At 41.2% G+C, this 18,836-nt stretch overlaps 1 protein-coding gene across 5 annotated transcripts in view; it reads left to right on the top strand.

Moving 5' to 3' along the window:
- The window catches only part of LOC134541907 (endoribonuclease Dicer-like), a 224,263-nt gene that overhangs the window by 57,745 nt on the left and 147,682 nt on the right, over window positions 1-18,836 (top strand). For all 5 annotated transcript variants that reach the window (XM_063385650.1, XM_063385649.1, XM_063385646.1 and 2 more), the window contains exon 8: window positions 5,757-5,896. In XM_063385650.1, the coding sequence (XP_063241720.1) occupies window positions 5,757-5,896 (140 nt within the window). The remainder of the gene's footprint in view (window positions 1-5,756; window positions 5,897-18,836) is intronic.

Here is an 18,836-nt window from a genome sequence, read left to right as displayed (position 1 = left end):
TCATCTGTTCATTTCTGTTCCGGTATCTAATGTCAAATATATTCCCGCTGGTACAACCAACCAGAGGCGCACCCAGGAATTTTTTCGGGGGGAGGGGGGTTAAGTTTGTTTTTTTATGAAGGAACACCGGTTTACAAAAATAAAGAGGGGGGTCCGGGGGTCATCTACCGGGAAAATTTGGATTTCTAGGTGAAAATTGGTGCTATTTAAGAAGTTTTGGTATCTAATTATTGAATACACCTACTGCTGGTAGAAGAAAGAATAATTTTTAGTACGGTACTAAATTTTGTTTTAGACAAGAATCAAAAAAAGATACCTTTATCAAACCCAGGAATACCATTAGAATCATAGCATGCATTAAAGTCCACATTCTGTGCAACTTAAATCACTGACAATGATGGTTTGCTTTTAACTGCATTCACACACGAGCAAAAACAAAGGGTATAAAATTCACACATATAATGTCTAGTTAAAACTGCAGAAATACAGTCCAAAATTATGCAAAAATTGAGATAAACGTATCGCACAAACAATTCTTAGTTTTTATATAACACAAACGAATTTGTAAAAAAATTAAAGTAATTCACGGTAGCAGACTACAAATGTAATACTAACACCATAATGTATACATTGACGTGAAAACATCTCACAAAGTTTGGTAGATTGAGCGCTGCCCATAGACCATCGTACCTATTTTGCTGGGACTGGGAATGTTTTTACTTTTTCCATTCTAGATTTTTTCTTCACATTTTCGGAGGGGGTTTAACCCCCCCCCCCCCCCGCCCCCCTCTGGGTGTGCCACTGAACCAACAGCATCAGACTTATATAAACTTTTGGTAAGAGTCCTTATTTCGTACGATTGTGCATACAGTTGACTTGCTTAAAACTAAAGTGCGACCAACATAAGCGTAGCCTTCATGACAATCTGCGTGCCGTAATACTTCTAGTTTTGTCTCAAATACTTGAACACGATGCATTATGAGTGATCAAGCACATACTGTTACCGGCAGCTGAATGGGCAGACGATGCTTTTGTTTGAGTGAATTCCCTGCCACTGGCTAGACAGTTCATGGCCCGGTCTGTGGCCTGGCGACAACGGTACGGCAAGGCGGCATACGCGTGGACATAATTATTTGGTCCTTTACACTCCATAGCCGCAATTAAACTTGCCATAGCTGATGTTTGTACAACAGCCGATAGCGTAGACAGACCTGCGCGCGCATCTCTTCCCCCCTTGTTTGCCACGACACATTTGTTGTTTACAGGTGAAACAGACTTCGTGGCGCCATACCCGACTTTTTTTTGCCTGCAGAGATTTCGTGCTAACTGAAGTTTACAGACGTGCTATTTGAGACTGGGGCAGTAAAATTTAAATCGCGCTAAATGAATTCGCACAATCTGAAGCCGTGCTAAGTGAAGGATAGGTTTATACTGCTTATGGCAGTTTGTTTTGTGCAATATTACAATCATAGAAATTACCTTTGAACTAATAAAGTAAATGTTTATCTCAGCTAGATTAAGTTGGGGGAACATTAATAAGAACTCGTATCTTTGAGGTATACCCTGAGTTTAAAAATTAAAATACTATGTTTTTAAGGTGTTAAATCAAAATTATATTAAAATAAACGAGGAAAAAAGCACACTAGTTGCTGGAAATCACAAAATTAATATGCTTAATATGTCTGAACAAGAACAATTGCTATTTGGATAGTACTACTATGTTAAATGTTCAAATACACACTTTAACACACACATTCCCTTAAACAGTTACATACCATTGTTATCAGTGTGTAGTAATTCTCATAATCTGATTTTGTTGTCCAATTTATAACATAATACGATCGGCTCGTGCCACAATTGTCGATATGTTGTATTTGCCGGAAACTGTTTGAAGTAAACAGCAACCGGAGAAGATTGTCTTCTTTCCTTCTCTTCGATAATATGATGTACAGGTTGCTGATGATGCAATGATGTCTCGCAGTATCATCAGGTTATCAATCGTTGTACACAATTATTTTTAGTGGTTCTTAATTAACTTTTCCACTTATATCGAAGGTTTACTAATTCACAGTGTCTTTCAAAGATGTAACAGTCCATTGTATTCACCAGAAAGTTAGCTCATAATCCTCTATAATGTAGATTCAGCTTGCACACGACTAATTCCAATAAATCTTCTTACAATACCTATACATCCTTGTTTGAAAAATATAAAGCAAGTTTTGCGAACAATTATGAAGTTTCTGTTGTCAGTCTGATTTTATTTAGCTTGAATGAGTAATACGACACAATTTATAGTTTTTAACTTCAGTATTAACTGTGAACACATCTGCTCTATATGATCATTGAAAGCTTACTACTAATGTTCTAAATTAGAGCAAACTTAGGTTTTTGTCAATATAAATTTATTTTTTGTAAATAAAATTTTGTTTCCTCTTAAAAACAAAATATTCCAAATGAAACTAGTGTCATGAAGTTACAAACATGAGAGTTTAGAGTATACATATAGTCATGGACTAATACAAATTTGTGGATGAAAATATTCAATATTATTACTCTATGAAAAAAATTAATTCATCTTGAATATCTTTAAAACATTACTGTACAGTTTTTCTTGCGAATGTTTACTGGTGCTAGAAAGAGCCGTTCTTAACCACATTAAATGAAAGTCTGTTTGGCTCATTAGCATGTGGTGACGTTACAGAAAAGAAAGAATGCAATTACACTGTCACAGGTAATGTGGTATCTGGGTATTTCATAATGCCATACTCCTTAGGAAGCCTGCACTAGTATCGCTAAACAAATCCAGAGCGCTTTAGCATAATATACACAATGAAAAACTACTCAAGACACCAGATGGTTATCGTTTATGAAAACCATTAGGGTAAATGTTCTAGTTCTGTTCTCTCTCCAATAACATCAGAACACCCCTAGCTTTTGGGCCACTATTTATGATTGTAAAATTCATTGTTGGATGATGGGGAAGTTACCCAAAGGTGAGGGTAAGATACAAATTTTAGACCAGATTTATAAACTACGCAACAACGGTGACAGCGAGCGAACTCAGGTCATCCCTGAATGAGTGCTGAAGGCGAGTGAGAGTTAGGATTCCACTCACTGATCTGCATCTTCACGAGACTGGAATCACCAGTGCGGGTCGGCAGCTGAGACAATGACTGATGAAGGCGCCATGTCCTAGGGGTGTAAGCCGACATATCTAGCAGTGCCATGACTGATAGAAGTTTGAAAGAACAATTATCATTGTAGTCGAAGAACCCATTGGACGAACCAGTCATTTGATTTTCCCTTTAATTTTAATAATTTTTGTTATGTTACTTACAGGGAATTAATTGGTCTTGAAAAATAATTTTGGTAAATTAGACAGATATTATTAAAGAGAAAGATTGTTTAAGTTAAGTAAACTACAAGATTTATGTAGAAAATGTTTGTTGGAATTATTTTTTTTTAATTATGCATCTAACCTAACCTAACCTAACCCAACATAACCCAATCCTTTTTGCGAACCACAACATAGGTGAAATACTTTGCAATCTATTTTACGAAAAACATATATATATATATATTTTTTTTTTGAATCCTGTATTCCCAATTTAGTGATTGAAAGAGCTCATATTTACATATTTAAACCCTAGTTTTCTTTGTTAACGGCAACCAGGTAAATTGTATTTCAGTTCAGCAATATTATAAACACAATTTTTTGCTAATTTCATCATTTTTTAATATAATTTTGTGTCATGTTGGTTTTGTCATAAATGTACATGGCAAGTAACCTGCTACTATAGCACATTGTGTTAGATCAGTTGTGACATTTAATTTATACACCGTTGAAAATATGACAATTACTTCTTTTAAGGCCCGTTACAAAGGAGTGTCCGTATTTTGTGATGTAGTCCGTGGTTGTTGATGTTTGTTTATATTTTCCCACTTCTGGTGCATATGACGAAAAGAAAACAAATAATATTTATTTCCAAGTTTGAAATGACAAATTTGCTGTGTTTTGAATTGTTTACATGATTTTACCCATTACTGTTTAGTGAGACAATGGCAGAAAAAGAAAACTTTTGTCTACTTGTTGCATGTTTAAAACAAAGCATATTTTAATGTTTTTGATTATGGCATCCCATTAAACATCAAAAAACATATGACTTAATCACAGCAGCGAATGATATGACTAACTCACGAGTTATGCCATGTCAAGCATTCGTAACCAAACGAATACTCATTATTTTAAAGTATGTATTGGAGGTTGAATCAAATACAAATAGTTTATTGTTTGTATTCAAAAATTCAATTTTTGTGCAGGCCTAGTAGTTTATAAACCCAGCCTTAGTATTGTCGTACTAGGGATGTAAGGGAACGAACAAATTAAATGTCGGAGTGGGCGCCACTACGTGATGTGGGCACGTGGACCCTGCGAAGACTCCCTTCAGGGCGTGACGTGACCCGTGTAGGGCTAGGCCCGGTTCCCTTAGCACGTGATATCGTTACAGTGGGCTCTTAAGGTGTCCCACACGCCTCGAGGTTCAGGAGCAGGGACACGTGGTCACTCGACTAAAAATCACAAGTTCGACGTACTCCTTTTATTTCAGCAACGTTACAACACCTCCAATTGTGCAACACCCACATACACTCAATGAAACTGTTAATAACGCCAACGGCGGGAGAGAATCGGTTTACAGGCTGACCAGGTCACCTCGTGGCCTGGCCTCGTGAGTTTAGGACGCGGTTAGTGATTAAATGTTCGAAGTGAACATAATATTTATTAAAACGAGTCGGCCACCCGAAGTAGGCCTCGCAGATACAAAAAGGTTTTAAGAATTATAAAAAGTCCGGCGGATGTTAAAAGATCAGTTGATTAAGAAAAATATGAAGTTGCGCGGTGCTCACTGAGCATCCAACCTCGGGTGACGAATGGAAGCGACTGAAGAGGCCAGGGCAGCATGGCGGCCGGAAAGCGCTGGATTTACCGTTAGCCTGTCCTGTTATTTACTACCACTTATTTAACTAAAACAAATACACTAAAATTCTATAATAAAATTATAACAAGGTTTCCTTAATTATTTATGTTGAGTATTAATTATTTTAATTAATATTATGGTTCAAACTGGTTGCGGGTAGTTCCGTTGCCTGCCGCGTGGGGCGCTGCGCCGTCCTTACCAACTAGCACTGCAAACGTAATCCTTAGGGAATATTAATTAAAGAAAAGACAAGTAGCAATTACGTAAACATTAAATTTGGATGATAAAATAAAAGGGGTCATGGCACAGACTCTAATCTCGCCTCTTGTTGGCAGCCTCACACGCGACGCACGCGCGCGCACACACACACACACACACACACACACACACACACACACACCTACACCTACACCTACACCTGCACACGGGGCGGGAGGTTTGAAATAGAGGGTGGTGGTGGGAGGAGAGGGGTGGTGACGGCGTGAGGCATATCGGGCTTAGGGAGGGCGTAGCCCCGGTCGACGTCAGTATGATAACTAAAACATAGGCACACTCCTTATTGATGAAGTTGGATACTAAAAGTACTATTACCTGATTACCATATTCCAAACTAAAGTTCTATTTAAATTTCTGATACTCAATGGCACTAAACAATAACATTTTTATGATTAAAAAAAACTAAATAAATTCCATTATTAATACTGTATCATTTATTTAGTTTTCTGGTGAAGTGGATATTCCTGATTGCCAGGTTAGTTGAAAATTAAATCATTTTTGCAGGATTTAGCAAATCAGGACAAGAACTTTGAGCATATCCGGTGTGATTTCATTGTCGGCTACAATGCTGTTAACACCAACAACCCTTTCTGCACCCAAGAAGCTGGCTACTTGAAGAGATTGAATGACAGAATTATAAAGCGGTCAGTACAGTATGTGATTCATCAGTCTGATAATTGACATTCCTCATGTTTCAAGATTTCCCAGTGTCTATATTACTGTTTGTTTTATATGTTAGTTAAGATTTAACTTTTTTTTGTTGCTTCTGGGTTGAGCCCAAATCTTTAAAAAAATGTATGTTGTGCCTGATGAACGGTTTCACAAATGTGGTCTCTACACAGAGACCTAGAAATTAATCAATCTCACCACGGAAGCCTACGATCAAGACTGAATAAATAGTGTTTTCATTGTGTGTAAGTGGCTGTGTGTCGAAAGAAAAAGAAGTAAGGTGTGTAGTATAACACATTGTTTTTGCATTATCTGTCCAATAGGAATGGGCTGGTTGAATCCTTGAATCCCACCGAATCTCCAGTATTCAAAAGATTCGGAATTTGAGGAAAAATATTCTTAGAAAAATATTGGAGTAAAATAGTAAATAACAAAGTATTTACAGTTATCTCAAATGTTATATTTTACTACAGAGCCCATTGATTTTATTTATGAACACCACAAATGCATTAAGTTATTCTTTGTGCTGTGTTTGTACATCTGCTCTTGCAGTTGTGAAGAGGTGGTAAATATGTAACTTAAAGGGGAAAATGTGCTTACGTACATTCTTAATTTATTTGATAACCAAGTATCATTGTTTGTAAAATCCAAGCCAACTAGTTATAATGCAGTATTTACTTTGTTAAGTTTTATGTGTTGTCTTCAGCAGATATCTCTGTCGTAGAATTGTGTAACATTGCCTTTGAGAAGTTGTTGTATGTTAAAAACAGTGAGATTTACTTTGTTTGCTTGCTGCTGTAATAATTAGGGGAACAAACACTTGAGCTAAATGTAACTAATAGAGATACACAAGTAACACAGTCCAAACGGCTCAGTGCCTCTGGCGGCATTAATACCGGTTTTTCTTATAATTGCAAATCGTAGGGAGTTTGGTAAGGCAGGGGTTCAATACTAGTAATGTTGGTAAGGTGCATCACCCCACCCCATACAGTTTCAATTATTTAGCTATTCTAAACCCATTATTTTGTGCCGTGTATTAAGTATCTAGGCACGTTTTATTTAAAAAATTTTGTAATCTGAAATATTTTGGAAATATTATTATTTTTTTTTTCCCTCATCTTATTTTCTTTATGGCCAGGCCCTCAGCCTCTGTTCTCAGAGGCGAGCTGATTTTCTTTCCCAGCCTCATGCTAGGCTAGCATTCTGGCTAATATTTCCCCCGCCTTCAGTCACGCCTCAAGCCTGTAATATCATTTCCCTTCGTGATCCTAACTGCAAGGCAAGCCTGTAGCTTGCAGGCGACCAGTTTGCAGAGACGAGCTGAGATTCGCCTTTTTCATCACGTCGTAGTGTTATATTCGCCCCTCTGTAGCCACGACGGGGCGTAGTTTCCCATCAGCGTTGCATTTTACCCCCACCTCCCCCCCTTCTCAGTTCCAAGTAAGACCAATGACCGGTCGTAACCCCCTGGACACCGGTGACCGTTTCCAAGGTCTCTTCGCAAAACGAGTGCGCCAAAACTGATCACAAGCGCTTCCTAGCGGCCAATTCGCGAACTTCTCCGCTTGCCTACCCTCTAGGGCGCCAGAGAGCAGCACCTGCTTTGCCTTGAGTTATATGGACGCCGTGGTCGAGTCGATTGTTTTCAACTCAGACCTGCTTCGACAGAGTTCGCTACGGTCGCCCAGTGTGGCCAACTTCAAAACTCCTGCTAGAGTTTTTTTTCCGCCTGCGTTCGGGCAAGTTCGGTATTTTTCGGCGGGCCAGACACCCCCCCCTTCCACCTGTTAGATCCGGGGGGCACTTTTTAATTACGAGACGCCGTTTACCGCGAGACAGATCAACTCGCGTCGCGGCTGCAGACAGTCCTCCATCGAGTATTGGCGAATCGGGTAGATTTCATCCGACCGTTAACGAATATGTAGTCGCCTTGTATAAGGGATGCTATCCCTCAAGTCCATTTTAGTAGATTAGTCTGTCTGCATAGTTTAGTTATTTGCCTTAGAAATTTTTCTCTTTGAAATTTATTATTATGAAGAAATCATCCGCGTCCTGCCGCGCAATTCGTGAGCTCCCGAGCCTGGCTGACTCCACGACTGCAGCGTGCTGGGCAACTCCCCTGTTTTGACAGGGTTCGATGACCGGGAGAGATTGATACTCTCATCTCGTGGCCTCCCCCCCTTCCCTGTTCCGTGGGAAGAAACATTAGAAGAAACTTTCTACCGCCCGACGTGATTGTTTGAAGACCCCGGGTGGTAATGTAATTTCAACATTTCCCCTTTACCTAGCGACGTACTATCTCAGCCGGATGACCAACCCACCAGCGACCAGTGTTTTTCTCAAGAAAATGTAAAACTAATAGAACTAATTATCAATGTAATAATCAAATCCATCAAACTTTGGGTGTGAAAGTCATAATGCAAATGTTTATATGTCAAACTACGAATGTAAATTGTTCTCAGTAAGCACAGGCCGGCCTATTTTCGTTTTCCTTTTGTTAATCTTTGAAAATTGTTAAAACCTTTTGTGTGTATGTTAAAATAATGGAAACATGATAATGAATCAGGGCAAATAAAACAGGGAAACTATAGATCAAGTTAATCGTGTAGTTTTTATTTTATTGATTATAACGATCCTCCAACTTCCCCTTTGCTTGTTACAGGAAGTTCCTAAATTGTGTTTGTTCCCACCTCGTGTCGCCTCTGGTAAATCATTTCATTTAACATATTTTTTTTTCCAGCTTGTTTCCAAGGCTTTTTAATTAATTCCAAATAATTCTATTTTGAGGCACGAGGGGTGTTACAACTTGGTAGCAGAGCATGGTTACCTTGGTCTATAGGCATACCTGAAAAATATAAGCATACCTAAACTAAAATTAAAAGTACAAAATTTTTTTTAATTAATTTTTGATGATAATAATTTTGTAATAATATTGTAAACTGATCGCTGGTACACCCTCTAGTTATAATGAGTTAAATTTTTAAAATTTATATTGAGTTTTAAATTCCCGTGCGGACTTAGGTAGCGCGTAGCGTGCAAGACGTCTTTCAGCCAGCCAGCTGACCTTCCCCCCCCCATCGCGCGTCCCCGGACGTGACAGGCACAAGGTCACAGACACCCCTCCCCCCCTTTTCTCCTCGCCCGACGGCCGAGGGCAGTGGCGTCTGTTGACAGCTGTAATCTTGCCACGCGTGCGTGATAGCACGTCGGCTACCTCCCCCCCCCCCCCCTTTCTTGTTCACGCAGGTCCCAGAGGTCGCTTACCTCTGAGAGCGACGCCGACAGGCGTACCAACTCATTCGTCTGCCGGCAAAAATAGTTAACTTTCTGTATTCTGGGCACATACTTCCGACTCGTCGGAGCAACTACGATATTATTAAGCTAAGCTAAGTTAAATTAAGAGTGTCTTGTGTAGAATTTAATGTACTGTTTCAACCATAGTTTGTTTCAACCATAGTTTGTTGGTTGGCCAATCAACGTAAATTTTTGTATATGTTTTGCTGTCCTCGTAAGACTGGACCAAGCTCCACCTACGAAAGGGACACAATGCTCACGCCGGATTATCTCCTCCGTGACTTGCTGGAGTATGAACTCCGATTTCGAGGGTTGTCAAGCCTCGGTGACGTGGCCACGCTCCGGAAAAGATTCCGAGCTGCGTGTGCCGAGGAAATTCAACCACAAGTCACTAATCTCGCTGACTTGGACTTTTTGGAGGAATTTAACTGTGTTTGTAGTAAATTTCAGGAACTCCACAGTTATACTAATTCTGTACGAAACGAGACAAATAGAAACAACATCTTACGTGCGCTAACTCGCTTGAGTCATATTGGCACGAGATTTACCAACCTCACAATACTAGCCACCAAAAAAATTAAATGGGATCTACCAAAAGGAGATCGAGAAATGTAGGCAACAGATTCCTGGTCTAAATTTCCAATTGCGGAGCAAACTAGCCGCAATCGACCAAAGAACACTTGAACCCGTAGAGGCAGTGGCAGGAGGAGTAACTGACAGTCAAGTACAGGAACCCCTAAAACAAATGCACACTGGAGGCAGCCCAGTCCCTACCCCACCTCTTTCACCCTCCCCACCACCCTCACCCCCCTTGACATCACGTCGCCGGGCATTGACTTCGACATTCACACCATCTCATTTTCCATCTGCGACTGTCATGGCGACGGGTACTCACCCGAGCACCAATGTCACCTTCGCCTATCCTACGCATTCGCTCTCAGCTCATCCTGTTTACATGCCCCAACCCATATACCTACCCTCCACCTCACCCGCCATTTTCAACCCCTATCATGAATTCCGGTCAGCCTTCACATCCCTCCATACCTCCCAGGAAGCCCTTCCCACCTCCTCGACCAGTGGAAGGTCAGTTTCGCCACTGACAGCCTTTCCTTCCACCCTGGCAGCTACGCTACCACAACCAGCCCCTGTGCACCCTGGTGGCAGGATTGAATCACAACTTCCTTACCCCAGCCCCGCCACCACATACCTGCCATTGGGCCCGCAGGTATACCAACTTCAAAACCAAACTCAACCTCCGCCAGTCACACCTCACGCCGCTAATCTAGCACCGAACCCAGTACCTGTGGTTCCTACCTTCAATCAAACAACTGGAGGTAGTTTTTACGCCAAGATACCTAATCCCGTCGAAAGACTGCTGGCTAATTTTCAGGAAACCACAGGGTTGGAGCCCAAGAGTCTAATCAAATTCCTAAAGAACTTGTTCAAAATTAAACAAAAGGCAAACCTTCCAGACAGGGAACTCCTAGAAGTTATTTTCCCCTTCACACAACCACCCTTGAGCGAGCGAGTGACGCTCGCCATTGAGCAAAATTATTCTTTTGACAAATTTCATGAGGACATTCTAAATTATTTTATTCCAGCCCGTTTGATGACCAACATCAGGTTGGAATGGTACAACAGGCTACAACAAAGAAATGAAGCCTTGCCTAATTACATAGCAGACATCAAACTAGCCGCTCAAATTCTTCGGTTGCGAGTATCTGAGAGTGAGATAGTCTCAAACATCCTAGATGGAATTAACCCGCAGGAACGATCGCGAGCAGTTTTTCAGGCCCGACCGCAAAATTTTGCCGAGCTTGATCGCTTGTGCATCTCCAACACGAATGTAGAATACGCAGACCACCAGCGAAATAGAGAAGCTAATGTCTACGCCCACAACAATACCAGAGTAACAGAAAATAAACAGCAGTATTATAACAAAAATTCGCAACACAAAAACAGCAATGAACAAGTCGATAAGCCTCAAAATAAAGAGGAACGGATACCTGTCTGCAGGTACTGCAAAAGACCCGGGCACTACATTGAACAGTGTCGCGCAAAAAACTATCGCCCAAACTATCAAAATTCGCGTGATTCAAAAAACGTGTAAATCGCTGGCCAGAAAGAATTCTTTCTGAGCCAGCCGCCCAAACAACAGTTAGAAATTTTTCCCTTCACACCGAACCTAATGCCAAACACGACCAAAAATTTCAACAGAACACCACTTCCCCACACAGAGGAAAAAATAAAAGAAGAAAACAGAAACAAAGGCGAGCTAAGAAAGACAAAGCTCGTCAAGACAAGCAAACGGAAAACTGTAACACGTTTAGGCCTATGTGCAGACAATGTAATTGTCCGCGAACCACGGACAAAAGAACATGTCATAATATTCTAGCTAATATACCCACAGTTTTGCCCTACGCCAACACAATAATTGGAAAACAAGAAGTTCCAGGCCTAATAGATACTGGATCCGTGCGATCATTCGTGTCAGGTCAGCTATTCAGGAAATTACAACAAGACCGTTTGATTCAAAAGGTAGAGCCAATAAAAATAAAATGTTTTACAGCTGCTGAACAGCCTTTGAAGGTAAATCGTGTTGTTTTTGTTAAAGTAAAAATCGATTTGTTTTCTTGGTCTTTCCCATTCTTAGTAGCAGATGATTTGGCCACAGATTTAATTTTTGGGTCCGATTTTATTGCAAAAACAGGCATGATAATTGATTTGAAAGCACGAAGAATTCACTTTAAATTTAACAACCAAGTTTTTGTTTCTTTTGTGTCACCGGACGCAAAATGTCAGAGCAAAGTAAATGCCATTCACACAGAGGCTAAAGGTGATAATAACATTTCACTAACCCATCTTAACTTTGAACAGAAACGAGAAATAGAGAAGTTATGCAGTAACTTTCCCGACGTTTTGAGTGAAAAATTAGGGCGTACCCATCTCACCCAATATGAAATTAAGCTTTTGGACAAAACCCCAGTTAGGTGTCACCCTTACCAATTATTAGGACCTAAAATGCAGATAATGCGGGATCACATACAAAATTTATTAGACAAAGATGTTATCGAACCTTCCACTTCCAGTTTCGCCTCCCCGGCATTTTTAGTACCCAAGGACCAAGGCCAAGGTCACCGCATGGTGGTCGATTTCCGCCGCGTAAATCGGCAAATTGAAGTAGAGATGACGCCATTACCAGACCTAAATTCGGCATGTCACTGGTTCAGTAAAGCCAAATTTTTCAGCGTCTTTGACCTAAATTCGGCCTATCATCAAATACCACTAACACCAGAGTCAAAACACGTCACAAGTTTCTGCGTTCCGTGGAATCTGTATCAATACAAGGTAGTACCCTTTGGCCTAGCCACAGGCGCCCAAGTGTTAACACGCCTTCTAGACCAAATTTTCGGCGATCTGAAATTCAAATTTGTGTTTAATTATCTTGATGACGTTGTTGTTTATTCAGAATCCTTTGAAGAGCATATGGCTCATTTGCAAGAAGTCCTTAAGCGCCTACGTAAATCCGGACTCACTGTTAATACAAAGAAGGTGAAATTTGCAGTGCAGGAAATTTCTTTCCTCGGACACCTGATTTCAAGTCGAGGAGTAACCATTGACCCTAATCGCACACAAGCGATAAAGGATTTCCAACCCCCTAAAGATGCTAAGGGCATTTCCAGGTTTATTGGCATGGCAAATTTTTACGCCAAATTCATACCCAATTTTGCTGAGCATGCAGCACCACTGAATGCTCTACGTAAAAAAAATTCCGTTTTCAATTGGGGTCCAGAACAGGACAAAGCTTTTGATTTTCTAAAACATGCAATAGCTAGCCCTCCAGTACTTAGAATGGCTGATTTCAGTAAACCGTTTATTTTGCAAACCGATGCATCCAGTGTGGCCATTGGGGCCGTGTTGTCACAAGAATTCGATGGCTGCAGGCAACCAATAGCTTTCGCCTCCCGCACCCTAACACACCAGGAGAGGAAAGCCTCCTCGGTATACGAACTTGAGTGCCTTGCCGTAGTTTTCGGCATAGATAAGTTCCGGCCCTATTTGGAACACAAAGAATTTCTGCTGGAAACCGATAATCAGGCCCTTGCTTGGCTTTTGGCTCACCCCAAGCAATTAGGTAAATTAGGACGCTGGATTGTCAAGATTGCTTCTCTGAAATTTCAAATCCAGCATATTCGTGGTTCACAGAACATCGTGGCGGATACTCTTTCTCGAATGTTCGAGAATCCTTCCAACTCCGAGATTCAGGAAAACAATCCTATGTCCTGCCACGCATTGTTAACAGATTTTCCTCTAGCATTTTCCGACATACAATCAAATCAAAATTCTGACCCACAATTGTCCGACATAATTAACCAAATAAAATCAGGCTCACCTCCAAAATATTACAAACTTTCAAAAGGCATACTTTACAGAAGGACACAACTAGCAAAAAATTTCAGAATAGCCCTACCTCAGAATCTCAGGGACATGGTTTTTCAATATTACCACTCGTCACCTTTGGGCGCACACTTAGGAATTTTCAAAACAATTGAAAACATTCGCAGGAATTTTATCTGGGACGGAATGCACAAGGATATAACGCAAAGGGTGAAATTGTGCAAATTATGTGCATTGAGTAAGCCTGCGCAGCAGACCCAGTTCGGCTATTTAAGTTCTGACGTGGCCGAAAGGCCCATGCAAAAGCTTTTCATAGATTTTGTGGGACCCTTCCCAAGGTCAAAAGACGGAAATTCGATGCTTCTAGTATGCGTAGATGCATTCTCAAAATTTGTGTGGCTAATCCCTGTTAGAAGAGCCACGGCCGAAATCACCATTCGAGCCCTCCAAAATTATATTTTCAAAATATCCGGGGTACCTTCCATTATTGTTTCCGATAATGCCACAAACTTTAAATCGACTCAGTTCAAAAACATGTGTTTTTCACACGGCATTCAGCACGTGACCACGACTCCCTACTACCCCCAGCCTTCGCATGCGGAGCGTTTCAACCGAAACCTCCGGTCTGCCTTGATAGCATTCCATGCGAACTCGCAGGATAGGTGGGATTCCAATCTCGTGTGGTTGCAAATGGCTTTCAATTCCGCCAGACATGAGAGTCACAAAACAACTCCGTTTGAACTCATGTTTACGTACCAGCCCAACACCCCACTCTCTAAACAATGGACGTTAAAAGAGTTACTACCAGACGACCCCAGGAACATTAAGGAAGTCTGGAGTAGAGCTCGTAAAAACCTGAACTTGGCCCACGAGGCAAGCAGGCAAAAATATAACAAAAAACGCTATCCCAATCCCTACAGAGTAGGAGATTTAGTGTTGTGCAGAGCACACACACTCAGCAAGGCGATCGACAAGAGGTCAGCCAAGCTTTCATATCGTTGGAATGGCCCCTGGCAGATCCAGCGATACCTCACGCCAGTCACGGTCGCGTTAGCCGACCCCAGTTCCGGCGAATATCGCGCGCGCGCGCACATTTCTCAGTTGAAGAAAGTACACCCCAACCTAAAATGAGGGCACTCTTCACTGTGTTTCTTTCTACAAGGAACAGCGTTCCTACTACGGCATGCCATACTCAACTAACGTGTTGATATAACAAAAAAACCTAGGTAATAATCATAGGTAATATAAAAAATCCATGGTACTAGTTTATAAGAAATTTAGGTTAAGAAGTGTTACATTACGTTGTCTAGTTTATAGGGGCGCCCCTAATTCAATAAGTTATCTGTAAGTTTTAGCCGTTATTTAGACACGTAAGAATTGTTAGCCATTGTAAGTAGTTTACTACAGTAGATCCTGGTACAGGGTAAGTTTCTGGAACCCAGGTTTTTGGTGGCAAGTGGGCCACCCTGACTCCGTCTTTCAGGGGGGAAGTATGTGCCGTGTATTAAGTATCTAGGCACGTTTTATTTAAAAAATTTTGTAATCTGAAATATTTTGGAAATATTATTATTTTTTTTTTCCCTCATCTTATTTTCTTTATGGCCAGGCCCTCAGCCTCTGTTCTCAGAGGCGAGCTGATTTTCTTTCCCAACCTCATGCTAGGCTAGCATTCTGGCTAATATTTCCCCCGCCTTCAGTCACGCCTCAAGCCTGTAATATCATTTCCCTTCGTGATCCTAACTGCAAGGCAAGCCTGTAGCTTGCAGGCGACCAGTTTGCAGAGACGAGCTGAGATTCGCCTTTTTCATCACGTCGTAGTGTTATATTCGCCCCTCTGTAGCCACTACGGGGCGTAGTTTCCCATCAGCGTTGCATTTTACCCCCACCTCCCCCCCTTCTCAGTTCCAAGTAAGACCAATGACCGGTCGTAACCCCCTGGACACCGGTGACCGTTTCCAAGGTCTCTTCGCAAAACGAGTGCGCCAAAACTGATCACAAGCGCTTCCTAGCGGCCAATTCGCGAACTTCTCCGCTTGCCTACCCTCTAGGGCGCCAGAGAGCAGCACCTGCTTTGCCTTGAGTTATATGGACGCCGTGGTCGAGTCGATTGTTTTCAACTCAGACCTGCTTCGACAGAGTTCGCTACGGTCGCCCAGTGTGGCCAACTTCAAAACTCCTGCTAGAGTTTTTTTTCCGCCTGCGTTCGGGCAAGTTCGGTATTTTTCGGCGGGCCAGACACCCCCCCCCTTCCACCTGTTAGATCCGGGGGGCACTTTTTAATTACGAGACGCCGTTTACCGCGAGACAGATCAACTCGCGTCGCGGCTGCAGACAGTCCTCCATCGAGTATTGGCGAATCGGGTAGATTTCATCCGACCGTTAACGAATATGTAGTCGCCTTGTATAAGGGATGCTATCCCTCAAGTCCATTTTAGTAGATTAGTCTGTCTGCATAGTTTAGTTATTTGCCTTAGAAATTTTTCTCTTTGAAATTTATTATTATGAAGAAATCATCCGCGTCCTGCCGCGCAATTCGCGAGCTCCCGAGCCTGGCTGACTCCACGACTGCAGCGTGCTGGGCAACTCCCCTGTTTTGACAGGGTTCGATGACCGGGAGAGATTGATACTCTCATCTCGTGGCCTCCCCCCCTTCCCTGTTCCGTGGGAAGAAACATTAGAAGAAACTTTCTACCGCCCGACGTGATTGTTTGAAGACCCCGGGTGGTAATGTAATTTCAACATTTCCCCTTTACCTAGCAACGTACTATCTCAGCCGGATGACCAACCCACCAGCGACCAGTGTTTTTCTCAAGAAAATGTAAAACTAATAGAACTAATTATCAATGTAATAATCGAATCCATCCAACTTTGGGTGTGAAAGTCATAATGCAAATGTTTATATGTCAAACTACGAATGTAAATTGTTCTCAGTAAGCACAGGCCGGCCTATTTTCGTTTTCCTTTTGTTAATCTTTGAAAATTGTTAAAACCTTTTGTGTGTATGTTAAAATAATGGAAACATGATAATGAATCAGGGCAAATAAAACAGGGAAACTATAGATCAAGTTAATCGTGTAGTTTTTATTTTATTGATTATAACGATCCTCCAACTTCCCCTTTGCTTGTTACAGGAAGTTCCTAAATTGTGTTTGTTCCCACCTCGTGTCGCCTCTGGTAAATCATTTCATTTAACGTATTTTTTTTTCCAGCTTGTTTCCAAGGCTCTTTTAATTAATTTCAAATAATTCTATTTTGAGGCACGAGGGGAGTTACAATTTCATTCTCAGATTCCATTGAAGTCATGGGCACTATTAAATAGTTCTATTTGCAACACATAATTTAGATGTTTCAATTATGTGTATTATAATTAGTTATGGGCAAATCTCTATTTTTTTTTATCCGAATCTGAAATTCGTATCCCAGAGTATACCCCTTGATTCGAAATATAGGTTTCAAGAGTCCAAAATAAAATAATATGCAAGTAATTAAAAATGTTAACAATGGTGTTGAATCATTTAACCCTTTAACACATTCGGGTCCATGTTCGAGCTCAGCTCGAGCATAGTATTTTAATACAATGAACGGCGCTCGAGCCTCACTCGAGCGCACGTTTTCATGGACTAATATGTGCTTGCTCGAGCGATAAACGGGCTTGGATTGCTGGGCGTTCTTTCCACAGTCGTCGTAGTACTATCGGTTGCCGCTAGATGGCATCTGCTGTACTGTTTTACGTTTGAAGCTGCTTCGGGCGTGTTTCATAGTGCCAGGGGAATTACCGCGGTTTTGTTGCAGTAGAAATGGCAAAGAGATCGCGCGAGAGTGACGAATTTTTCGAACATGAAGAATTTTATGCTTCTTCTGGTTCAGAAGCTGATAACTGCAGTTCTGATTCTTTGTATGAACCATCGTCTGAATATTCTGACACATCAGGTTTGTATGCAATTATTCAAAACCTGCCGAATGAGCTTGAAACTTGTTTTACCTATGTATAAAAATTATTATTTTTGTACATATCTTACCCAGGATGTTTTTTTATTACAGATGAAGATTTTGCAAAAATAAGGAAACAGAAGAGCAGTTTTACACAGAAAACGGGACTTTCACAAGCTCGTCCATCACAGACACCTGATACAGGTACTGATAGTGGTTCGTATTTTTTTCCCTTGTGTATTGTAGATATTTTACATTAGCTCTTGGAGCCTTACATGTAAATGTAAATGTCACATTATTATTTTTTAGATGAAGACGATGTGACGCTAGTCCACATTGCGCAGCTGAGCAATGCGAATAGACAAGACCACTCGGATAAACCTAGCACAAGTAACGTTTCTGGTAAGTTACCCAGCTTTCATAAATATTACATTTGTAAAATCCAAGCCAACTAGTTATAATGCAGTATTTACTTTGTTAAGTTTTATGTGTTGTCTTCAGCAGATATCTCTGTCGTAGAATTGTGTAACATTGCCTTTGAGAAGTTGTTGTATGTTAAAAACAGTGAGATTTACTTTGTTTGCTTGCTGCTGTAATAATTAGGGGAACAAACACTTGAGCTAAATGTAACTAATAGAGATACACAAGTAACACAGTCCAAACGGCTCAGTGCCTCTGGCGGCATTAATACCGGTTTTTCTTATAATTGCAAATCGTAGGGAGTTTGGTAAGGCAGGGGTTCAATACTAGTAATGTTGGTAAGGTGCATCACCCCACCCCATACAGTTTCAATTATTTAGCTATTCTAAACCCATTATTTTGTGCCGTGTATTAAGTATCTAGGCACGTTTTATTTAAAAAATTTTGTAATCTGAAATATTTTGGAAATATTATTATTTTTTTTTTCCCTCATCTTATTTTCTTTATGGCCAGGCCCTCAGCCTCTGTTCTCAGAGGCGAGCTGATTTTCTTTCCCAGCCTCATGCTAGGCTAGCATTCTGGCTAATATTTCCCCCGCCTTCAGTCACGCCTCAAGCCTGTAATATCATTTCCCTTCGTGATCCTAACTGCAAGGCAAGCCTGTAGCTTGCAGGCGACCAGTTTGCAGAGACGAGCTGAGATTCGCCTTTTTCATCACGTCGTAGTGTTATATTCGCCCCTCTGTAGCCACGACGGGGCGTAGTTTCCCATCAGCGTTGCATTTTACCCCCACCTCCCCCCCTTCTCAGTTCCAAGTAAGACCAATGACCGGTCGTAACCCCCTGGACACCGGTGACCGTTTCCAAGGTCTCT

This window comes from Bacillus rossius (assembly GCF_032445375.1).
Source record: "Bacillus rossius redtenbacheri isolate Brsri chromosome 4 unlocalized genomic scaffold, Brsri_v3 Brsri_v3_scf4_2, whole genome shotgun sequence".
NCBI classification, from domain to species: Eukaryota; Metazoa; Arthropoda; class Insecta; order Phasmatodea; family Bacillidae; genus Bacillus; species Bacillus rossius.
Note: the sequence above shows the minus strand (reverse complement) of the source record. Positions and strands in the feature narration are given on the sequence as shown.